This window comes from Gadus macrocephalus, chromosome 8 (assembly GCF_031168955.1).
Source record: "Gadus macrocephalus chromosome 8, ASM3116895v1".
NCBI lineage: Eukaryota > Metazoa > Chordata > Actinopteri > Gadiformes > Gadidae > Gadus > Gadus macrocephalus.
Window position 1 is genome coordinate 1,881,268 of NC_082389.1, and position 25,127 is coordinate 1,906,394.

A 25,127-nucleotide genomic window follows, 5' to 3' on the forward strand; every position below is an offset into this window, starting at 1 on the left:
CGTACTGTTAGGCTTTCGGTACAAAAGGATCCAATCGCAGACCGAAGGCTTGGTTAAAAGAACTTTCTCTGAGTTTATTCCCAGCAAGGCACAGGTATCATACAGGCACGATCCGACAGAGACTGAATGGGCACACTGAGCTTAAGTAGCCACAAACCAATCAACACACATTAGCAACATGTGTTCACAAACTCAGGGGATATCAGCAAACCAAAGAAAAACAGGAAGTAGCAGGGTGGAGTCGAAAGTACATTGCAATCCAAAACAAACAGAAACACACCCAGCCACTGACCTACAAAATGTAAATAAATAATAAAAAACACATGTTGCTTGAGAAAAAAACAGGAACTTAAATATCAGGATCCCTTACAAGTGGGGAATAGCCTGTTCCCCACTATTCACAGAGCCTGAGGTGAATAATTGTTTTAGCATATACTACCGTGAACACTGAGTTTATTTGTTTTTATTTGCGTGACGCAAATAATCATGGGATATTGCCCAATATCATGGGATATTGCCCAATATCCTGAGATAGCGGTCCAATCAAATTGCGCCCTCTTAGGAGGTTCACGTCACGTGTAGCATATACTAATTCAAGATAGCTCCAGTCAACGTAATGAAAGAAATCGGCAGAGTCGGCACAAGTAATCAACGTTCCTGTAGCCTTCGAGTTAGCCTATGCATGAGCGAGGGGCGTTTCAGAGCACATAAATAAAAGGGTTACTTATTGAGTAGAAATATTGAAGTTACCATGAGGATTTATTTTGGTAGACATTGGGTGGTTAGGTTATACATCATCACTTTTATGGCACATACTTTCAAGAACTTTGAGTTGTTCAGATATAACTAAAGGGTTTCCCTGAAATGGAAATATTAGAATTTAAAAAAACATTTCCGGACAATGTGCAGAGCATGAAAAAAGGCGGGGGCTTGGAAAGAAGACCAAAGGGACACTCGGTGACACGTCAGTTGGTTAAGGGTTTAAGCAGATGGTATGATTTCCTGCTAAAAACCGACCACCAGGCCTGTCACATGGCGTGTGTCACGCAGTAAGGTTTCGTTGTTGTAAAGGTTGTGGCTTATTATTGTATCCTTTCAAGGTGATGTTTTCAGGAGTTTTGCTGTGGTATTTCTTCTGACACATAGCATCGAGTCTATGCTCGTGATCAGCGGCATCGTCTCTCATCGCTCACCATCATCTCAGATCCAGATTAAGTTGTTGACAGTTTTTTAAATATATATGTATCTATGCATATATATATATATATATATATAAATCTCTCTCTCTCCCCCCCCTCTCTCTCTCCCCCCCCCTCTCTCTCTCTCCCTCCCCCCTCTCTCTCTCCCCCCCCACCTCTTTCTCTCTCCCCCTCTCTCTCTCCCCACTCTCTCTCTCCCCCCTCTCCCTCTCCCCCCTCCTCCCCCTCTCCCTCTCCCCCCCTCTCTCTCTCCCACTCCCCACCTCTCTCTCTCCCCCTCTCTCTCTCTCCCCCCTCCTCCCCCTCTCTCTCTCCTCTCCCCCCCCCCTCTCTCTCTCCTCTCTCTCTCCTCTCTCTCTCTCTCTCTCTCCCCCCCTCCTCCCCTCTCTCCCCCCCTCTCTCTCTCTCTCCCCCCCCACCTCTCTCTTCTCCCCCCCCTCACCTCTCCCTCTCCCCCCCTCTCTCTCTCTCTCCCCACTCCCCACCTCTCTCTCTCTCCCCACTCCCCACCTCTCTCTCTCCCCCTCTCTCTCTCCCCCCCTCCCCCTCTCCTCTCCTCCCCCCTCCTCCCCCCCCTCTCTCTCTCCCCCCCCTCTCCTCTCTCTCCCCCCTCCCCCTCTCCCTCTCTCTCCCCTCCTCCCCCCTCCTCCCCCTCTCTCTCCCCCTCCCCCTCTCCCTCTCTCTCCCCCTCCTCCTCCCCCCTCTCTCTCTCCCCCTCCTCCCCCTCCCCTCTCTCTCCCCTCCTCCCCCCTCCCCCTCTCCCTCTCTCTCCCCCTTCCTCCCCCCTCTCCCTCCCCCTCTCCCTCTCTCTCCCCTCCTCCCCCTCTCCCTCCCCTCTCTCTCCCCCTCCTCCCCCTCTCTCTCCCCCCTCTCTCTCTCCCCCCTCCCCCTCTCTCTCTCTCCCCTCCTCCCCCCTCTCCCTCTCTCTCCCCCTCCTCCCCCCTCTCCCTCCCCTCTCTCTCTCCCTCCTCCCCCTCCCCTCTCTCTCTCTCCCCTCCTCCCCCCTCTCTCTCTCCCCCTCCCCCCCTCTCCCCTCTCCCGTCTCTCCCCCTCCTCCCCCTCTCCCTCTCTCTCTGATTCTCCGGCCCCACCTCTCCCCCCCTCCCCCCCTCCCCCTCCTCTCCTCCCCCTCCCCTCCCCCTCCTCCCCCCTCCCCTCTCCCTCTCTCTCCCCTCCTCCCCCCTCTCCCTCTCTCTCCCCCTCCTCCCCCCTCTCCCCTCTCCCTCTCTCTCTGACTCTCCGGCCCTGTTGCTTCCAGAGTTCGACCCCCCGTCCAACCACACGCCGTGCGTGATGCAGATGCAGACCCTCACCGGGGCCTTCCTCTTCTCCCTGGAGACGCAGACCACCATCGGCTACGGCTTCCGCTGCATCACCGAGGAGTGCCCCCGCGGCCATCCTGCTCCTCATCGTCCAGCTGGTCGTCACCATGGTGATGGAGATCTTCATCACCGGCACCTTCCCTGGCCAAGGTGCGCTGGGGGGAAACTTTGAGCACCAGGGCTTTTAGTTCAAGGCTGGTCGCATTGATTCAGTTTATATATATACATATTTATATATATATATCTACATACAAATAAAAAAGCCATGGTTGGAGGCTAGAGAACCATTGAGCAAGACGCTTTGCACCATGATGCAGTTTTTCATGCTGGGGATCCACCTAGAATATCAAACGTATCACCATGATCCATACGTGTCGTGATCCATACGCGTCGTGATCCATACGTATCGTGATCCATACGTAGACATCATCAACATGGAATAGTTTTATCGGGTGTCAGTCTGCAAGCATCTGCATCCCCGTATTGACTTCTCTTTATGAAGGAGAGGAGCGGGGTTGGTCAATGTGTCTCTGTACCATCAGGTGGCGCGGCCGAAGAAGCGCGGCGAAACTGTGAAGTTTTCCCAGCATGCCGTGGTGTCCACCAACGAGGGTCGCCCCTGCCTCATGATCAGGGTAGCCAACATGCGCAAGAGTCTCCTGTTAGGATGCCAGGTGAGTCTGTGTGTGTGGTGTGTGTGTTTGTGTGTGTGTGTGTGTGTGTGTGTGTGTGTGTGAGTGTATCTGTGTGTTTGGGGGCTCACCAACAAACTTAGCCTGTTTACGCGGCTATTTCAGTGCTAATTAACGCCAGGCAGACAGACATTAGTTTCATCTCAGAGTGCATGAAGCATTTGGAAGATGGAGGTATATATTTACTTTGCATACATTTAAATCGCAACAATATGTCATTTGGCGACCCACTGAGTTTGTTTATATATATATTGTAACATTTGAGAAAAATAAATAATTGAGGACCAGTGAACCTTATTTGGGGGGTAGTTAAGGTCGGTTAGGGTAGTTTGGGGTGGTTAGGTAGCTGCAATCGAGACTGGCGGTTGCCTACCTGTGGCTGCTAGCTCAACACCGTTGGGAGACTCCCTGGATCTTTTTTTCCGGAAGCCAACAACCAAGCTGGCTTTCTCCCCCTGCACTCTATGTGCTGGTTTAACACAATGAAGACAGGGAGCGCAACTGACAAGCAGCCAATCGCGTACAGAGCCATTTGAACTAGGGCCATTGATCACGCCTCCTGTGCTGAAGAAAATGACAGCAGCTTCCTCAGACCAAGATCAATCGATGATTGAGCTTGGTCTGGCAGTAGCCAGGCTATGGATCTGCATCATCGCTGCTGCTGCCGCGGCCAATCAAATCCCCCTGAGTCCTGACCTGGACCGCATGGATTCAGCTCGTCCCTGCCGTCGTGAAGTGCACCTCGGAAAACGTGAAACCATCCATCGCCATAGCGACCACACAGCTTGAAGTCCTTGTAGCCTCCTGTCTACGCATCTAAAAACAACCTGCAGACCCCCACATCACCGTCATCCCCGTCAATACTCACCATGAGTCTGGAGGAGATAAAGGTATGGATGGAGCACAATTACCTCCAACTCAACAGCTCCAAAACTGAAGCCATCCTGGTCGGCACCTCTCACCAGACCAAATCATCACCCATAACCAGCATCCCCTTTTCTGGCTCCAATATCCCTCTCTCATCAGCAGTCCCACATCTTGGTGTACAAATGGACCCCCAACTCACTTTTGAATCCCATATCAACCACCTCTGCAAGACCTCCTTCTATCACCTCCGTAACATTTCCAAACTCCGCCCCATTCTCTCCCTCTCAGACGCTGAAAAACTGGTTCATGCCTTTATCTCCTCCAGACTGGACTACTGTAACGCACTACTCATGGGGATCCCTTTATCTCCTCCAGACTGGACTACTGTAATGCACTACTCATCGGGATCCCTTTATCTCCTCCAGACTGGACTACTGTAACGCACTACTCATCGGGATCCCTTTATCTCCTCCAGACTGGACTACTGTAACGCACCACTCACGGGGATCCCTTTATGTCTTCCAGACTGGACTACTGTAACGCACTACTCATGGGGATCCCTAGCAAGAGCCTGCAGAGGCTTCAATGCGTACAAAACTCTGCAGCTTGGATCCTGATGAGAGTGCGTGAGCACATTGCCCCCATCCTCCACTCACTCCACTGGCTTCCCGCTTCCACCAGGATTGAGGTCTCCCTCCTCACCCACCAATGTATCCATGGACATGCCCCCCCCCCCCCCCTACCTCAAAGAACTTCTCAAGCCACATAACACAACAGGCTCCCTCCGCTCCACTCACTCTAACCTCCTTCACACACCCAGAACCAAACGTAGGACCATGGGAGATAGGGCCTTCAGTGCTGCCTCCCCACACCTGTGGCACGCCCTCCTGGATTAACAACACTGCTTTTAACCTGTAGCCCTTTGAGATCTTTGGATGAAAAGGGCACTATAAATATTATAATTTATTTCTATAAAAATTATACTTCAGATATTTCAGAATGGTCCCTAGAATGACTGACCTCCTTGGCTTCCATCGAGGCTCTTCTGTCAGGCGAAGCTTAGTTTGAAGGGCGGTTCTGCAGGCTTAAGGCTTTTCTATCGCCTCCCTGGGCCACACCTTCTCTAGCATTTCAGCTCGTGTCGTTGTTATCTCTCGTGGATGGGGGCTTGCGTCTTCTGAACTACCGCACTCGATGGTCTCTTGCTCCCTTTTCTGGCGAATGCCTGGGGTCTGTCTGAGTGTGCAGCTCGAAACATAAAACAAACGTTCCGGTGTTTGGGACGGCTAGCAGGAGGCAGTCTGATGATCCGACTGCCAAGCCTGGGGGATACATAGACAGGAGAAGAAACATCTAGAAAAGGGTTGGAAAAAGTATTTAAAAATTGAATCTAATAAGGTTTGCATATAAATATACTTATTTTCAGATCCATTGATGCCTTTTCCTGTGTGAAATGTCTTGTGATCTCCGATTGTGTGTGTGTGTGTGTGTGTGTGTGTGTGTGTGTGTGTGTGTGTGTGTGTGTGTGTGTGTGTGTGTGTGTGTGTGTGTGTGTGTGTGTGTGTGTGTGTGTGTATATTCGGATCGGTCATACATCTGGAATGTGTGCTTGAAACCAGGGAAGGGATTCCCATGGAAATGCCAGCAGCTTCCTTTCCGTTAATTCCCCCATTCCTAAATGTCCTCCATTGCTACTCTGAGACTTCAACAGTCCTTGTTGTGTAGCTTCCCCTGATGGACAAACGGGTTGAAAGGGTTTCCTCACCAGTGACCCTCCTCCCTCCAGGTGACGGGTAAGCTGCTCCAGTCGTCGCTCACCAAGGAGGGGGAGACGGTGCGTCTGGACCAGAGGAACGTGCCGTTCCAGGTGGACACCTCCAGCGACAGCCCCTTCCTCATCCTGCCGCTCACCTTCTACCACACCATCGATGACAGCAGCCCTCTGAGGGCCTGGGCGGCCAAGGGTAAGGTTAGAGGAGGTCGTCCTCTCAATCGTGGTCAGCAGGAGGGGTGCGATTGCTGGGAGTTTTGGATATTCAAGTCGTTCAACACGGTCTTGGCCAACGTACTTGAACCCCAAAAAATGAATTCATATGACCCCTAAAGCTGGGCCAGGTCCAGTTCAGTAGTGCTGTTACATTGATCATTCAAAGTTGGGAACTGGTGCCGAGTTATAAATGAATATATGTTCTTTGCCGATTGATTAAAATGTCCCAATATGAATAAGTGGCACAGCATTTTGCGTCCACATTTCAATAAAGAGAGTGCCAAAGCCAGAGTTCACAGTATCTATTTTTATAATAGGCCCTAGCATTTTTTTTTAGGTATCACATGTTAGCTGTCACCAACACATGACAAGCTCACATATTGTCTAGGGTGATAGATCTGTGGTTTACATTCATTGCGGAACTTCGTTGTTGTTTGGAAAGAACTAGATGTTGCCAGTCACTCTACCTAGTATCTGCCTAATATAGAGTGGAACTCAGAAACCACTAGGAGTGAGAACTAAATTGAATTGTCAGTGAACACTGTGTTTCAGCTGAAATTGGAACACTATGACTTTGAAGAATATGCACTTAGAGTTCTAGCAAGGAGGAAAGACGTGTTATTCCCCTGATAAAAACAGCAACTGTTGCAGCAGTTTGCGGAAGTATTTGAAAACGCTCAACTTCTCTAAATGAATAAAAATACACTGACTTCCTCTTTCTCGCGGCTGACCATGAAATAAAGATCTGTGTTCCAGTTTCCCCAAAGTTGTCTTGAGGTTTGGTTTAAAACATGAATGTACGTATTATAGGATCTTAAACATAGTTATCTATGCTCAGAGGTGTCACTGTGACGACAACTTCCATGCTTTGACGTTGTCAAATGGAAGATATCGCAGGGTTTCCTTTTGAAGCAAGACTTTCGGTTCCAAATGTAGAAGCAGAATAACCTTTGATTAAACAAAGAGTCATGGGTAATCTCCCTGCAGTAAGCAAATGATCTTCCAACTTCCAACGTCTAAAAATTATCCTATCTAGATTTTTCTTCTTTTTCATTGGTCTGTTCCTTTCGTATCCTGCGTTGGCATGGTCTTTCCTCCGTGATGGTGACCTCTGTCACCAGGGCCTTCTTCTTCTCTCTCTCCCCCCCCCCCACCCCCCCAAGGCGGCGGATGGACCGACCCTGACCTGGCCGACTTCGAGCTGCTGGTCATCCTGAGCGCCACGGTGGAGCCCACCTCGGCCACCTGCCAGGTGCGCACCTCCTACCTGCCCGACGAGATCCTGTGGGGCTACGAGTTCCCGCCCGTCGTCTCCCTCTCCCCGTCGGGGAAGTACGTGGCCGACTTCGCCTTCTTCGACAAGGTGGCCAAAACCAAGACCACGCCCTTTTTCCATTCGCCCTCCACGGACCCCAACCCGTCACCTCCTCCTCCACAACCCCCCTCCCAGCCGGGCTACCAGAGCGGCAGGGGGGGGTCCGCACCGGAGGGGACCGACCCGGACAAGATCCGCCTGGAGCAGAGCTACCGGCAGGGGGCTCAGGATCAGGGGAGGGTCCGGGACAGCGGCCCCCTCAGCGTGCGCATCAGTAACGTCTGATGGGCGAGGGGGGTTAGGGAGCTGCTGGTGGGCGTACCCCCGCACCTACCTCACACACACACACACACACACACACACACACACACACACACACACACACGGACACACACACACACACACACACACACACACACACACACACACACACACACACACACACACACACACACACACACACACACACACACACACACACACACACACACACACACACAAAATCTGAGATCACAAGACATTTCACGCATGGAAACGCATCAATGGATCTGAAAATAAGTATATTTATATTTTGATCCAAATGCTAGAGACCTTGGCTAGTTTGTATGGCGTTGGAATGTGTAGAATGCATTGAAATGATTTACTTGGATTTCTGTCAAGAACTAATGCAGCTAAAACCATGTCGTACACACAGGAAGCACTACAGAAAAACCTTACAGAAAGTCAGTTATTCACAAACTTCACATGCAGGCACAGGCACCTCTTGCAATGCACTGTAAGATTGTAGCTAAAGCACTTTAGAGAGATGATTACACTAATTTAGAACAAATATAATCTAGCAGAAGTACAGCTTGGACACAAGCTACTGTATTTCATATGATTGTATATTTCAGAGTTGTGTCGGTGTGACTTTCATTTATGTATTTGTTTACTAGTGTCGTCAAGGCTTTGAAACAGTCATGGGTAGCACTTTAAGTTCATGAACATTTGTTGATTAGGTCATAGAGAGTTAATAATATGTTAACATACTGATTGAAGATGTACATGGAACAGTAACTTTAAAATGATGCTTGTATTTTAACAGTTTTAAACACATTGATTTGTATGAATGCTTGCATTGTTTTAAACAATAAAAAATATGGTTTCTATATAAAAGCGTCTTTTAATATCGGGCAAACATAAACCCAATTTTCCAATTTTTAGAGACCACATGCTCCCAATTGTGCATCTATTGATGGGTTCCAATTACAACAAAAAATCAAATCAACGAGAAAGGACACCATGACAATGCATTGATCTGGCCGCTAGTAAGCCTGGATGTAAATACACTTATCTCAACCCATCGTATAGGTCACATTACAGACAGAGTAGAACCAAAGCAGGGGGAGGCTGGGGTGGGGGTAGGCCAAATTCGGCTCAGCCTACCTAACTTCCGCAGAGTGAGAGTTTGAGATGGAAGGTCTTAAAATGGCCACTTATCAGTGTACGTGTGTTTGATTGGACAGCGTTAGTCGTCAGCTGATAGGGGCACATGACTAGAGGGTCCTGTCAGATCTAGCTAAGGCCAGTACAAATATGGAACCGCTAATGACTGTACAGACATCGACAAATGGTATTTTTGTTTTGTAGAGAAAGTTCCCCTGTTGACGGAACTGTCTGTGTTTGCGCTTCATTCCCGCATTGGGTTTGTTGGTATGCACAAGCGCACAAGAACTTTCAGGAAATCAGATCATGAGACTCTCAGAAATACCTCCGATTACTCGTAGCTGGCTGAAGAAATGAATCGGAGCATCGTTACCACCTTTGAACTGCACGTAAAACGACAAGCAATATGCCTCGACTACGGGGTGAAATTAGTTGACGCACATTCGTACAGTCCAATTTCTAAATCGTGGCTCGCTCAGGCCATTATTCGGGTATCATAAACCCCCTCACACTGCATGCCAAACAAGAAGCAATTAGGCTTCCAATCTTAAAATATAGTCTGTGACAAATCGGGTTACTAAAAGGCCCAATTCTTACAGTGTCTGCCTGACTAGAAGGTCAACAAGTCCCAATAGTTGCATCCCTGTCTTGCCGATTCAGTCTGCTAGGTCCTGATTATTTTCAAACGTATTTAAAGTTTGATACTGTCGTCGTAGCTCTTCTAGTGTGAGCGGTACACCAAGGCGTATTGTTACACTGGCCAATGAGCTGTCAGCACGAGAAGGCCTAGTAGAGTTCTGGAGCCTGACCCAAGCTTTTCTACATAAACATAGTTAGGATCCCAATCAGGGTCATTTCATCATAGAGGGTGGGGATAGGGGGGGTGGTAACCCAGGGAGCATTGGAACGGAGACCGGCCTGTAGAGGCACTAGAGAGGGAGTTGTGGGCCATGGTAATTGGGTGCTCCAGGACGAAGGGTTGGAAGAGGTGACGCAGTGCAGCATGGCCTCCATCTCTTGATTCGTTCATTGGACGGTGGGTGGTAACCTGAAGAGAGGCTAGTGGTGGCTCCCAGAGCTGCCCAGAAACCTGCGCGCCAAACCTGGGGGATGTAAACCTGGGGGATGTTTCTTCATGTAATTTCTAACCATTGGCCACCCAAAGCGCTTTACAATATTGCCTCACATTCACCATTCACGCACACATTCACACACCGACGGCGGAGTCAACCATGCAAGGCCACACCTCGACACTCAGCTAGGAGGAGCCGGGGATCGAACCAACAACCTTCAGGTTACCAGCCAACCCGCTCTACCTCCTGAGCTACTGCCGCCACTGGAGCCCACGATCAGAGACAATGCTGGAGGTAATGCCATGAAGGCGGAATACGTGGGCGACCAGGAGGTCCGCGGTCACCCTGGCAGAGGGGAGAGCGGGGAGGACGATGAAGTGAGCGGCCTTGGAGAAGCGGTGTATGACCGTCAGGATGGTGGTGTTACCGTAAGAGGCGGGGAGACCGGTGACGAAGTCCACGGCAATGTGAGACCAGGGCCGAGGAGGAATGGGTAGAGGGTGAAGGAGGCAGGAGTGGGGCCTATTGGTGGTCTTGTTCCGAACACAGGTGGGGCAAGCTGCGATGAATGCCCGGGTGTCAGGGACCATGGTGGGCCACCAGCACCGCTGGCGTAGGAAAGCTAGCGTCCGACTGATGCCAGGGTGACAGTTGACAACGGACAGGAGTCCGGGACAAAAATACGGTTGGGCGGCCCGGTGCTCGGGTCAGGTGGTCACCGTGTCACCGTGGCTTCAATCTCCCAGACGAGGGTGGTGAAAAGGCAGGTGGATGGCGGGTTGGGCTCTGGATCCGCCGTGTGCTCGTCAGAGGAGTACTGTCGGGACTGTGCATCGGCCTTGGTGTTCCGGGAGACGGGCCGGTAGGTGAGAGTAAAGTCAAACCGGCCAAAATACAATGCCCACCTGGCTGGGAGTGAGTTTAGCCACTTGGCGGTCTGGATGTTCTCGAGGTTCCCAGACGCGCAGGAATAAATTTTCGTCAGGGGGTGCGCGGGGGGTTACTTACGGTCAACGTAGAGTTTACAGAATTCTAAAGATACTATGTTACACAGGCTCTGTATTCTGCAGACCACTCTAGAACTTGTTCGTCATTTATAAGCTTTGCCACCAGGGGGTGCTGCAGCACCTGCTGCACCCCTACATCCCGCGCCACTGGAGGTTCCTGTGGTCTGTCCAGATGACAAAAGGCTTGGCTGTGCCCACCAACCAGTGACATCACTCCTCAAGAGCCAGCTTCACAGCGAGAACCCCCCGGTTACCAACGTCGTGGTTTCTCTCCAGCATCACCAATATCTGTGTTTTGGGAGGATTTTTAGGAATCATGTACATCTCCACTATGTTTTTAAAGTTGACTGTAAACAACAATACAACCCATTAGTGACATAACTGATTATAATATTGATATAAGAAAGGATAGCGAGAGAGAGAGAGCGAGAGCGAGAGCGAGAGCGAGAGAGAGAGAGAGAGAGCGAAAGCGAATGAGAGAGCGAAAGCGAATGAGAGAGCGAGAGAGAGCGAGAGAGAGCGAGAGATAGAACCATTTCCTTATATCGTCCATTCCGCGTTGACTCTCGGGCAGTGCAACTTTAACTACCATGAATCCCTACTCTGTAATTCTCTCGGTTCTTTATGTATTTAGTTTTTGGTTCACAGGCCTGCAAGGTAAATCCCAAAACTATTTTTCGACCATTTGTCTCTGATATGTGTCGCCTGTTGCTTTCGTTGTTAGAAGATAACTGTTTAAAGAAAACAATTATCATCTATAGGGGATGGGCGTTGCTCTGAGATGTTATTTCTCTGTTCGGTTCTCGATTACAATGTAGGCTGTGCTTTTCTAACTGGCTAGCATTGGTAACGCTTTAGATTACAGCTTGCAAAGTACTCCTGAACTACTGAACTACTCCAGAGTTACATGTAATCTTTTGTACTCATTGTGTATCCGTACAGCACAAACCAATAATTATATGGGAAACAAGATTTGAAGTTATTGAATAAGTGGGTTACAATTCTGGATATTACAAAAACTTATACTGTGGTTATTTTTTAAATACTGGGTACCTAATATTTCATTACAGGGTACAGATGACCTACTGAGCAGTAATCCAGCCATTAGGGAGGAACTTTGCATACCATAGTTATTATTTAAGTACTCTGTATCTAATAATTTAATACACTCTTCTGATGGCAAACTTTGAAGTTCATATAGTTTGTTCTTCCATGTTGTGAGGCAAGTAAATAGAAACAAACCCTTCTCATATTTTTTGAGTGAGTTATATACTAATGCAGTGGTAGTCCCCCCTTTGTTAAATTAAGTTACATGGTGTGGGGTGCAGGGTACGCAGGCTGTTATCTAAAGCTACATTTATAATAATATTAATAAGCTGTAGTATTTTCTGTATGTATCTGTTTGTATGTGGTAGGCCCATTTTTAAACCTTGTTTGTAGTGGATTCGTTTTTGTTTCTTGATGTGCAAAATGGTGATTTATAGTTTTCAATATTCAACGACATTGTGTTCATTTATCAGTCTAGATAGTTGGAGAATTATGTATGCATGTTATAAAATTACTTTGTCATTTTTATTTTTTTTCAGGGTACACAAATAATTCCTTATTTTTGCTGAAGGGAAATGATTTAGTAATGAAAATTGAAACACTGAAATCCAAAGTTGATGTCTTCCATTGGAAACGCACAATAGGATCAAAAGAATTCTTCATAATAACATATTATACTGATGAATTTAAAAAAAATCTATTCGGAGAAAGGGCAGAGTTTTCAACAGTAAATTATTCTTTGCAAATAAAAAACCTAGCATTGAATGAAAGTGGACTTTACCAAGCATTAGATGCTTCTAAGGACGTAGTAATTCTCGCCGACTACCACGTCACAGTTCAAGGTATGTTCACTGAAACAGAGAACAGACATACCATACAAGCCGTTTCTTTGTATGTATTTTAATGCTATCAAAATCTCCTTGTTCCAGAGCAGGTATCACCAGTGGTCCTGAATGTGTCGTCTGTGTCCCCCAGTCCTGAATCCTGTAAAGTGACCGTGAACTGTAGCACTCAGAGCTCCTCCTTAAACTCCACCTTCACGTGCACCAATCAAACCTGCTCTGAGGATGGAGGAGACCCAGCAGAGGTCGTGACCTCTGATGTCTCGCTCCAACTCTACCTCTCAAATGGTTTGAACGCCATCTGTAACCATAGCAACAAAGTGAGCTGGTCAAAGGCCACGATGGAGATTAAACCTCTGTGTTTTGAAGATGATGGTAAGATCGGGGAAAATATTGATTGGACAAATGCAAATTATAAATGTATTTACGTTGATCTCAGTGTATGATTGGACAAGCATGAATAGATAATAAGAATACTAAAACACCAGTGACTTCATTTGTTGTGTGGCATTAAAGTTGCTGTAGGGGAGAGGGAGAGAGAGAGAGAGAGAGAGAGAGAGAGAGAGAGAGAGAGAGAGAGAGAGAGAGAGAGAGAGAGAGAGAGAGAGAGAATGAGAGAGAATGAGAGAGAATGAGAGAGAATGAGAGAGAATGAGAAAGAGAAAGAGAAAGATAGAGAGAGAGAGAGAGAGAGAGAGAGAGAGAGATTTAAGCAAAATAACCAAAACACGTCCCCTCCCTCTCTGCTCCCTCCTTAAGTGTCTCCACAAATTGAGAGGTGTTGCTTTTGTGTTGTGAAACATCTCACTCACTAATAGCTGACGGATGGCTAAGCCACTTTTAACCAACTACACAAAAACAATATCCTACAGCACCTCTAATATATGCTTATTTTTTTTCCATTTTAAAGCATTCAATTATAGACATCCTACATTCAGAATTGTAGTGAGATTCGAAACTGTGCAGTTTGATGAAACACAACGGCAGTATTGTTCCATTTTCTGTTTTGTTTGTTGACAGATATTCCTCACATCAACCCACGCCAAGAACATCTATTAATCATCATTCCATGCTTTCTGGTCATTCTTATTCTGGTTGGCATTCTGGGTGCTATTTACAAACAGAGGAAAAAGAGTAAGTTACACTTTTGTCACCAGTTTGCATTAAATAAATAAATGCATAAATAATTTTTGGAACCTTTTTTCCACATGACCACCATAAAGATAAACGGAATATCAATTCTCCTGGTAGCGATGACCGGGTAAGCTGATTTCCTACACGTCTGACTTAAATGTTCTATTTGATCATTAAAACCAAATAGGTCAAACGTTTGTAAGACAACCATACAACATGTCGATAAAATAGTAATTGGTACTTCTTGTTTAGATAATTGAACATTGCAACAAACTTACATATTAAATGTTCTTTCCAGAGTCCAAACGGTGACCATTCTCCCACCGTCTACAGTATGTTAGGACCCTCTTCTATCCCTTTAGAACCCATTCCCCCTCAAACAGCCGTTCCCGAAGGTATTTATGCCCAGGTTGAGAAGCACGGACGTGCTTAGAAGGCTGCTGGTTCAATCCCTGGCTAATAGGCCCGTTCCGACTGAGGGACTCTTCCCTCCAGTGAGCCGCTATGGGTGTGGCTTAGGGGAGAGGATGCGCCCAACTTCACAGTTTAGCGGCTCAGTTAGCGACTCAGGTATTACCTAACTATAGTCGAGGCTGATTGGATACGGTTGAGGCGGGATATGACGTGAGTTCGACGTATGATTAAGGCGGCATATGCGTCTGCCTTTTTTTGAGCGTCTCGTCACTGACGCCACGGTCAAAACTTTTGCTAAATAATCGCGTAAGGGCTGGATTTGACTCGCTGTAAGGCCTCGTTCACCCTACCTCCGTCCGTTCGACGGATCTCATTGGCGTTGCATGGGGTGCTCGCGAAATGCATTGTGGGTCCGTCCGTCCATTCGGCTCCGTGGCCTGCGTCAAAAAGTTGAGAAATGTTCAACTTTTCAGGCAGCGGCGGACCCGTCGGCCAATTAGATCGCGGCTATGCAAATACACTCCCGGCGTTTCCTGGATCCATTTTGCAATAACAAGCAGGAAGAAACAGTAAAAATCTGGCCATTATATATTTTTAAAGAAATGTGGTATGATAGGATAGTTTCCATCTTAGCTACGTAGCGGAAGAGGGCGGAGCCAAAGTCAGCGCATTTTCCACATAGCCTGCATTAATAGTCATTTTGTAGTTTTTATAGCTTTTTATAGCTGCTAGGCGTAAGCGTAAGCGGGATGTTTATTGCGGGGGAGGAGCCGCGGCGGTAGTCGTGATCGTAATTTCCGGTCAGTGCACCGCGGAGTATTAGATTTGGAACAACACTGACATTTGAAAATTAGCACACTTAGTGAGTGTGGATAGTGTAGGCCTACTACGTTTAAGTTTACTCATGGAAGTATGGATATTGGAACACAGCATAGTCCCCTTTACGTCATACACGCCCTCGGTCATCCGTCGACGGACGCAAGTAGTGTGAACAAGGCGTGAACGAGGCGTAAGCGTATCCAACCTGCTGCGACCTGCTGTGTCCTGTGTGCAGACTAGCTGCAGCATTATGTGGCTAAAACGCCTGATACTGGAGGTCTCCACTAGGGGCAGACCACAGTCATATCCGATCCTAAATTGTGCAAAAGCATGTGCATTGCGTGCTCATGTAAATAAACAACATGGAGTCACTGGTAGAGGAAAAACTGATTATTATACATTTTACATAAGCCGGCGGCTGAAAAATGCATCGAAAGAGTGTTATCATACAGGTGTGGGAAATCGCGGACTAGGTCCGACAGTCTCTCCGAGAAACTTTCCGCCATGCTAATATAGCTCCTGACCTCGAGGTCACTGCAAATTCTCTCGATCAGCCACAACTTTCTTGTCAGGATTGCATCTTGCGGCCGCATCGTGTTCGCTTGCGACGTTCGCATCGGACGCATCAAGCGGTCGCATAATACGCATGGCAGCCATGATCCGTACACGTATGCGTTGTCTGCAGCAAGTCAATTCCAGCCCTATGACAAACTAATTACGTCACATTTGAACTCCGTTGGGTAGCCGCTACAAAGGTCGCTATGGGAACGGACGGCGAGGGGAACTCGGTGAGTGGGCGTAGCCAAACAGTGAGCCGCTTTCCAAGAAGTCCCTCAGTCGGAACGCGCCTTATGCGCCATGTGTCCTTTGGCTGGAGCATTCCAGCTTCTGCTTTTGATGTTATTTGTACTGTATTTTGTTTGGATTGTTACTCTCAGCTATGCGTTTTGGTACTTCTTATTTTGAGCAAACAGTTAACGGTTAACTAAATATATAAAAAATATATATATTTACATGATTTATCAATGCATCTAAATAATCAATGGTGTAATGCACTTAAGTGTCTTTTGTCATCACTTAACATTGGTCATGCATTTTGTGCGCCTATGGATTTCAATATGGACTTCATTTTTTTAAATTCCTGGCACATTCAGCCATTAGAGGCTAAGCACAGAAATATGGAGGGGGGCGGGCGGGGGGGAGGGGGGCGGGGCGGGGGGGAGGGGGGCGGGGGGGAGGGGAGGGGGGAATCATGGTTGAAGCATGTTCAAGCATTTTCATTTTTGGTTGTCATTTTCAAAAAGTATTATAATGCGTTATAATACATGTTCAGATTCAAAATATTTTTTGAAATGTAACTCTCATTATTTATTTTGAAAATATTTTGTATATGTACTGTATATACATAGATACACCATTCTTTTAATCTATATGGATATAGATATGTATGCATATATATATACAGTATAGGCCTACACCCAGATACATACATATGCGTGTATACTGTATGTATATATATATATATATATATATATATATATATATACTGTTTGTATATGTATGTATATTTTATGCATGTATTTTATTTTTTTATTTTTTATTTTAACTTACAAGTTAGAAATATGCACTCTGTATTGTAGAGCTAAGTGGCCTTCCCTTCATGTACGTCCCCGATGGTTGGGTTATATTTATAGAATCTGCCTCGGACCGGTTCCTCAATGACTGAAATAAAATAAAGCGTTGCTGTTTCAGTGCTTTTTGAACAGAGAAACCGCAGCTTCCCTCCTCTGTTCAGTTGTATTTGTTTACAGGCCGCTCTCGGCCTCTCAAAAGGATGGCGACGGCGATGTGAGGTCCAAAGTCCTAATGTGGTTTAATTTATAGAATCCTCCTCGGACTGGTTCCTCATTGACTGAAATAAAATAAAGCGTTGCTGTGTTCGTGCTTTTTAAACCGTTGCTCCCCTGTTCAGTTGTATTTGTTTACAGGCCACTCTCGGCCTCTCCAATAGGATGGCAACGGCGATGTGAGGTCCAAAGTCCTAATGTGGTTTCTATGTATTTATGTTAATAGTCCTTGTATAGTGTGTGTGCGATGGATGGTCACCACGTTCACTAAATGTCAGCATTCAACACCTGCTCGGCTTAATAATATCTTGTCAACTCTTAAATAAAAAGCTTTTACAGTATCTGTATCCTGGTTGTCAGAGGAGAGGAGTGAGCTAAGGCGGCCTGGAGAGAGCTAACTCTCAGGCTAAGACATCCCAGGCCAGCGGGTCGAGCGTTCACACAGAACACAGACCTCTATACTGGAAGCAGACTGGGGGAGGTCCACTCAGTGCCTGGAGGGAGGGGATAACCGGGAGATGGGTGCCCCAGTTGGGTCTACAATAGAATGGTTGTATGGAGTTAGTTCTGTTTCTAAATGTCATTGTGGTAATGGTATCTTAGTGCTGTTCTCAAGCTGCTTCCATCACCACTTCCTCTTCCATGACACACACACACACACACACACACACACACACACACACACACACACACACACACACACACACACACACACACACACACACACACACACACACACGAGTAATTATAGGTCCCCCTGGTGGCGGTTCTGCCATACACTTCTCAGAACAACCAATAGATGACCGCCATCTTATTAGTACCAATCACATTGTGAACCTGCAAACGGATAAAACCACTGGTTGATATTCTGTGCTGTCTGTATTCAATTTTTTGTAGACTGCTTTTGCGTCTACATTTTGGGTGCACAGCCTAGATCAGTTGAATTCCCGTTCAGTATTACTATCAATGTGAAAGAATATATACTGCTTAATAAATAATTATCACTCCACCACCTCTCTTTATAGCTTGAGAGTGAGTCAGAGGCAGGGGCAGAGTGAAGGGACGACGTAGAGAGTCCCATTGCGGAGGTTATTAACGAAAGGGATCCGACAGTTTAGAATAATTTGTGATGCAGACTATCTTCTCAGAATTGTATTGAAATCGATGGGGATATTGAACGAGAAACAATTCAGCCAAGGTGCACCATATGACTGATATAGTCAGGAGAGCATAAATATTTATGCTATGCTCATTTTCAAACAAAATCCACGTAAAAATATTTCTCAGTTTTTCGACAAATACATAAAAAACAAAGATGTAAGAACGTAAGCCTTGAGCAGAGATTATTCTAGGTAGGAGGACATTAGGAAGGGATACAATTAAGAGGAAAAGAAGGAACAAGTGAAGTGAGCAAGGAAACAAAAGGGGAGAAGGAAAACAATGAATTTGGTACCACGGCAGGGAGGAGCTAAAGATGGAACACACACACACACACACGCACGCACACGCACGCACGCATGCACGCGCACACACACACACACGCATATATTGTGGTAACCCGGTTCTATCAGCCCGGCCTCCGATCAATGAACAAGAGTCTCTGATGTTAATTAAATCCAAAGAACGGGAAAAAGGGGAATCACCCGTCAATGCAAACTATAACTAAAGAGAGTCTGGGCTCCGTGAGCCACTGGGGACGCTGTGGTCGTATCTCACGCTCTGTCCCGGTATCCAGGTGAGGAGGTCCTTCCGTGGTCTCCTGTGGTCTTCTCTAGACCGGGTCCTGGGGCCAAGGTCCGTCCGGGTAGTGAATCTCGGTCCGTTCTCGGCTCCTACATGGGTCACATACCTCCTGCCTCTAGACCAAGTCTCCGCTTCTCTTATATAGCCCTCACCTGGGTCTGATTGGCCTGGTACACAGGTGTCTCCCGTTGGCGTTGAGTGGGACCGTGCCAATGCGGCCCTTGGGCGCTCTCTGGGGGAAAAGGGTGGTAGACTGCCTGTATTACCTGCCCTCTGGGCTTCCAGGCCCGCCGTGTCGGGCCGGGTTGCCACAATATAAATACATAAATGTCTACATCATAAGCATAAGCTGCATATCGGTATCAAATTACCAACATTGAAATATGAGATTAATAGGCTGTCGTAACTAACAAAGAGTGCAATCAAACAACCTAAACCTAAATAGCAAAATGCAGCTCCTGCAGTGTGGATTGCAGCTCGTCTTGAAATGTGACCCACCAAAAAAAAAAATCTAAGATGATCACCTTGATACTGGTTGGTTTAGGTGCAAAATAATAATGTCAAGGTTGTAGATGTGTGCCCGGATGTGAAAGAGGATTGTTGAATCTGTAATTACGTTTTGTAGTTGCAAACCAACATTGTTGATTGTGTTATAATGTTTTGCAGATATACATATTTGTGAATTGTAGTCGCATAATGAATGTCTTTGTTACAGATCTCGATTCTAAACATAGAGTTATCGGTTTGAACCGTTGAAATGAATTCAGGCACAAACATGTTTGGGGACTAGATCACCTTACGGGGATACATGAAAACCCATTTTGGCAAGAAAACCCATTAAATAAGCCCTCCAGATACCATTTTCATTGAAAATCGAGTGTTAGAGTTTGCCCGGCGCAATGTTTGGCGGCCATGTATTGGGGCATTGAGTTTCGCTTCCAAATCTGCATTTTTTAACCAGTAATATTGCTAAAAAATAGCAGCAAACCTCTGCAGTAGCATGACTAGGGTCCCTACACATAAATCGAGGCACCAACAACTGAGGCTACGATTACACGATGACGGTCTGACCAGAAGACGCAAAAGTGGCGTCGCGTCTTCACTTTTTATTCCGCGTTTAGACAAGCGTTTTCGGGAGGTAATCTGCGTGCATACGGTGACGCAAAAGTGTGTGGAATTCGATTGGGTATGCATGCCAGGCGGCTAGGTGGTGCTGTGATACACTATCACACAACACCGCCATGTCTGAGCGCATGCGTAGAATCTTCCTCCTTCTCTTATCCGTGCCGCAAAAACCAAAAAGATCCTTCTCTGTTCAGTAACACTATCTGTACATATCCTGTACATTTCGTGGAAAGACTCCTGTACGCTTGTTGGAGCTGCCAGAGCAGCTTGAAGGTCCGTTGCATGGAAATGATCAGTTTGTTTGTGTCCCAGGAACTTCACAGACCTTCGCAACAGATGGCACTTTTTCAGACTCAACTTCAGGTTGTGCTCCTGCAACCTCTGAAAAACAACTTCCAACCTGCTGAGGGCCTGCGGTTCATTGGGGGCAAAAATCAAGAGGTCATCTAAGTAGCACAAGAGACTGCTGAAGTTTAGATCACCAAAGATACTCAGCATCATCCTCATGAAGGACGCCGGACTGTTGCAAAGCCCCTGCGGCATTCTGTTATACTCAGGCAGGCCTAGTGGTGTTGTGAAGGCAGTATATTTCTTTTCTTCCTCATGCATGGACAGGTTATAAAAACCCGATGTGAGGTCCATGGTGCTGAAAACAGCGTTACCGCCAAGGGCAGCTAAGCAGTCCGATTGATGGGGCAAAGGATGAGCATCCCTGATGGTTCTCGCATTCAGCCATCGAAAGTCTGTGCATATACGAAGATCCCCATTTTTCTTCCAAACCATCACGAGTGGGGAAGCATATTCACTCATTGATTTCTGTATGATTCCTTGCTCTTCCATCTCAGTGAGAACTTGGCGCAGCTTTCTGATAGTGGGCTGGCGGCACTCTACGATACGGAAGACGGAAAGGACGGTCGTCAGTGAGACGGATTCTATGCACAAAGCCCTCGGCTTCTCCACAGTCTAGATTGTGCTTTGAAAATACATCTTGATACTTCTCAAGCAATGTCACAAGTTGGAGCTTGGTGGAGGGGCTCGCTTCACATCGGTCAATGTCGACGTTTCCAAGACCAGACTTCTGCAGTCTGTCTTTCAGGTCAGTGCCGTCGTCCTGTTTCACATGAGCCACTTTAACAGAACAACTGTCGCTCTGAGAGGAACCCTGGAACAGTGTGAGGTCTTCAGCCGTGACACAAGGAGAGACATCTGCCTGCTTGCTGTTCTTTCTCAGGGTGAGTGGTTTGTCTGAGATGTTTGTGATTTTCATGGGGGTCCAGCCATCTCCCCACAGCGGCGTGACCACTCTCCCCACCATGATGCCCCGAGGCACACACCTGGAGGTGGTAGGCTCCACAATAACTGTGCTCCCAGGTGACTGGGGCACATTACTTGGCAGTCTACCCCACAGTAGGTACTCTTGTTTGGGGAGGAGGGGCACCGCCTGAGTTAACTTCCCCGTCCCTACTTTTTCCGGCACACCTTCACCCCTCCATCTCGTGAGGCGTGCCATCATCTCCAAAAACTGTTGGCCGTCTGAAGACACTTGTGTGTTGCTTGAGATAAGTTTCCAATAATCTTTCTAATTCTTTGAGCTGATGAAGCACATATTTCAGCATGTTGGTGCCTACTATGGTGTCGTCTTTCTGGCCAGCGACAACCAGGACTGGGACCATGCTCTTCACCCCTTACAGACTGAGTTCCATGTCATACAAACACTTAGTGCTCACCTGCACTCCTCCACAGCCAACAAGGATGATGCGCTGCGGGGGTTCTTGCTGTTGGGTCAGGACGCTATCTGATAGCAGTCTCAGCTCTGCCTCTTCACTTATCGTGCAGGCCATTGACCCTGTGTCAAGGAGCTCTTGTAACTGAGCGCGGCCATTAACTGTCACTGGTGCATGAAATAACTCGCTGAAGGTCTCAACTGTGTGAATATTCTGAACTACTGTACAATCAACATTGTTTCACAAACATTGACGTACAACTCCTTTAATTCTTCACTTTCTTCAAGGGTCGATGTTTTAATGCTCACACATCCCCTCTCCATATGTGAGCCATCTAGTTTAAACTTGCTCATCTTTGCTCATGTTCAGGCCGTGCTTGAGATAGCTGTGGCTGTGGAGGGGTGTTAATTCTTGGCCGGCGGCCCGGCGCTGTTGGCACTCCCTCTTCCAGTGGCCGGGCTTGTAACAGCCCATACAGAGGTTTGCCTGTCTACAGTGCACAGTAGTTGAGTGTTGAGCAGACTGACAGACTACATCTACTCTGAACAATGGCAACTGGCCCCCCTGCTGGGTGGCGCGACCGCTGCTGTCGGGGCCTTCTGCTCCAGCACACGGTTCAACAAGCCAATGAGAGACTGGACGCAGACACCCTCGGCCTGAGAAGAGGACGAGGGCCCCATTGACTCCGGGTAGCAGATAAGGTCGGTGGTGTTATTAGCAGGGACTGTGTCTATTGCTGAAGTCTGAGCATGTGTACCAATGTTCTTTGGCCGGCAAGATTTGGAATGAGACATTGTTCTGGCCTCTCTCTGCTGTTCGATGAGGTGTTCCTGAATCTCATTTGCTGTCCACTTCTCTTGATATTTTGCACTTCAGGACACTTGCAAGAGCGGGGTCAGGACAGTGTTTCACCGGCGTCATCGTGACCTCATGAGAGGGGTCTGCTAGAGGCATTGAGGAGTCGGTTACCTCACTGAAATGTTATTTCAGGATATCAAAGACAAGCTTGGAGTGTTCAGCTGGCCGCAGCGATGGCATGCTGCGCAGGGTAACTTTAACAATGTCTCTAGCCTTTCCCATTAGTCTTGACATTATCTCCATGGAGCACTCTTGTGGGGGGACACCCCGCTTATTCAGGTAGACGCTCATCATTTCTTCCCACTCGTGCACTGTGTGTCTGTCTGTTCCATCTCCCCTGAAGTACGGTGGCTCTTTGACGTCTGTCTTCCTAACTAACGTTACTCTAGTCATGTTCAAGTCAGACTGTCCTTGTCCTAAATTCTGACTAGGTGTGGGAGGGTTTTGACTATCTGCGCTACCGATAGATCTGTTAAGTTGGCTAGCAGTGTTCTCCCCTATCTCGTATGCTAATTGTGCAATGAGGTTCCCTAGGTCTGAGGAACTCGCCTCTGGACTAGACACTGGCTGACGTGGAGAATGTTCATCTGTATGCGTGTGAGGGTATGAGAATACAGGGCGGCCCACTGGGCTAACACCACTACCAATGTCTGAAGCATCCCCTAATCTACGCATGTGCGGTGCGGGGGAATGTGCATCAGTGTGTTAGTGTGTGGAAGAGAGTACAGGTTTGCCTAGTGCACCAGCCCCTTTAACCGGCGTGCACTCCACCCTACTCATAAGCCTGCCCCTACCTAGGCTTTCCAGCGCAGCGTCCCCACGGCTAAGAGGTGTCTGCACATCCTTACCATCAGTCATTTTTGCAAAGGTTGTCAATCAAGAATTACAATTTGCGCATTGACAGTAGAACAAGTACTTGTCAACGTCCCGAAGAGTTCCTACTCGTTACAGCAACCACCGGCGATCACCCTGAAGCGAGGAGATCCGGGTCACGGCACCAATGTAGCCGGCGCGGTCTGCATGTAGCCGACTACTGCGTTGTGTTCCTGTGCACTGAAGACAGGACACTGACGTTCTGTTATGGTACTTTATTCTGTACAATTTCAATGAGAACACTAGATTCAGGACTCTATCTTCATGGATTGAACCAGCCTCTCTCAATCCAGTGGAACGCAAACAGAGCACTAAAAGCATTTCAAAAAATCCGAAAATAAAATACAAGAAAACATTTGAATTAACACATGCTAAACCTGGTATTGGGACGTAGGCTACATACCTGTACAATTTCAATGAGAACAAAGATTCAGGACTCTATCTTCATGGATTGAATCAGCCTAACACAAGAAAATGGAGAACTGAAACATTTGGGCTATACTACACGAAGATAGAACGGCGAGCGCAAACCACGAGGTTAGCTATGTTAACAATCTAAGCTCATAAAACATAAATGTTCTCGACAAAACATGACTAAATTTAAGTGCACTCATCCTGGAATGCATATACAAGTTACCATATGCACTAAAACTAAAGTTAGAACAGGTATATTTAAAGTTAACATTGCACAGGTGTGGACACGTACCTCTCTTTCCAGTGGAACGCAAACTGAGGCCCCGTCCACACGAAGCCGATTTCATGGCGAAACCGCAAAGGTCTTGTACGGTTCGGCCTTCCGTCCACACGAAGCCGGCGAATCCGCTGACCGAAACCGCAAACTTCTGAAACCACCCTCGGAGGTGGTTTCAAATCTATCCGGTTTCTTTTTGGTTTCGTGTGGACGCCTGAAACCGACTGAAACCGCAAACCATGACATCATCGCCCCACCCCTCGACCTCCTAAGCCAATGGCTCTTAAGCCCGCGGAGTCTCAGAAATCACAACAAAAAAGATGACTACAAGCTTGTAATCGTTCTGCAGCATATCATGTCCCTTGTTGGGTTGCTAAGCCATTATTTATTGGGAATCTAGTTCGCCATCGTAGAAGAGCTGTTTGTTTGTGTTGTTAGCAGTGTTGTTTTTGGCAGGCATTTTAGATTTAGTTTTAGTCTTAGTCTTTTTGACGAAATGCTTCTTAGTTTTAGTCCCATTTTAGTCATTTCTATCTTTGAAAGTTTTAGTCTAGTTTTAGTCTGACGAAAACTCAAAAGGTTTTAGTCTAGTTTTAGTCCGATGAAAACTCGTCGGACTGTCGCACTCGTCGCACACGGCACACTCGAGTGTGCCGTGTGCGTGCAGGCGCAGCTGCGCGCGAGCAAGGCTTTTAGTGCGTGACTGTTAGGACAAGCAGCTGGCTCCATTTCTCCATTTCTTTTCCGCATATTATAGTTGGCGGGAAAAAAGCATGTTTTGAAACTTTGTTCGTCCACTCACTAACAATTTAGTCTCGTCTAGTTCTCGTCTGACGAAAATGTCTACATTTTTCGTCACATTTTAGTCTTTATATGGCTTTGGTGACGTTCGTCTTAGTCTCATTTTCGTCATGGAAAAAAGGGGTCTGACGACGTCATTTTCGTTTTCGTCTTGCCTGACGAAAACAACACTGGTTGTTAGTGGTTCGGGGGGCAGCCTTTATGCGCATGCTCGCCACTTCTTCTTCTGGATTTGTGTACCAGAAGCAGCGCCCCTTATGGGCCTGGAATGTTTACTACAGTGTTTCTACAGATCTATCCGGTTTTGCTTGGCTTCGTCTTT

At 47.2% G+C, this 25,127-nt stretch overlaps 2 protein-coding genes and 2 long non-coding RNA genes across 6 annotated transcripts in view; 3 read left to right on the forward strand and 1 right to left on the reverse strand.

Moving 5' to 3' along the window:
* LOC132462592 (ATP-sensitive inward rectifier potassium channel 10) overlaps positions 1-7,705 on the forward strand; it is a 19,019-nt gene extending 11,314 nt beyond the window's left edge. Inside the window, 6 exon segments of the mRNA XM_060058177.1 lie at positions 2,458-2,585; positions 2,587-2,661; positions 2,663-2,671; positions 3,064-3,195; positions 5,867-6,044; positions 7,231-7,705. Of these exon segments, the coding sequence (XP_059914160.1) occupies positions 2,458-2,585; positions 2,587-2,661; positions 2,663-2,671; positions 3,064-3,195; positions 5,867-6,044; positions 7,231-7,667 (959 nt within the window). The 3' untranslated portion in view covers positions 7,668-7,705.
* A 257-nt stretch (positions 7,706-7,962) lies between these two features.
* Positions 7,963-10,605, reverse strand: LOC132462466 (uncharacterized). The gene is made up of 2 exons (XR_009526846.1): positions 10,308-10,605; positions 7,963-9,910 (listed from the first exon to the last, which is right to left on the reverse strand). It is a non-coding gene; the product is annotated as an uncharacterized LOC132462466 (long non-coding RNA).
* A 785-nt stretch (positions 10,606-11,390) lies between these two features.
* Positions 11,391-25,127, forward strand: part of LOC132463704 (uncharacterized) — a 33,736-nt gene continuing 19,999 nt past the window's right edge. Inside the window, exons 1-6 of one of the 3 annotated variants that reach the window (XM_060060018.1) lie at positions 11,391-11,544; positions 12,474-12,776; positions 12,864-13,151; positions 13,797-13,910; positions 14,000-14,037; positions 14,209-14,998. In XM_060060018.1, the coding sequence (XP_059916001.1) occupies positions 11,478-11,544; positions 12,474-12,776; positions 12,864-13,151; positions 13,797-13,910; positions 14,000-14,037; positions 14,209-14,343 (945 nt within the window). In that variant the 5' untranslated portion in view covers positions 11,391-11,477 and the 3' untranslated portion in view covers positions 14,344-14,998. Of the gene's footprint in view, positions 11,545-12,473; positions 12,777-12,863; positions 13,152-13,796; positions 14,038-14,208; positions 14,999-25,127 lie in introns of those variants that run through there. The other 2 variants (XR_009527108.1, XM_060060019.1) reach the window with 2 other exon arrangements.
* Positions 15,079-17,328, forward strand: LOC132463711 (uncharacterized). Its single transcript, XR_009527110.1, has 3 exons — positions 15,079-16,241; positions 16,382-16,996; positions 17,175-17,328. It is a non-coding gene; the product is annotated as an uncharacterized LOC132463711 (long non-coding RNA).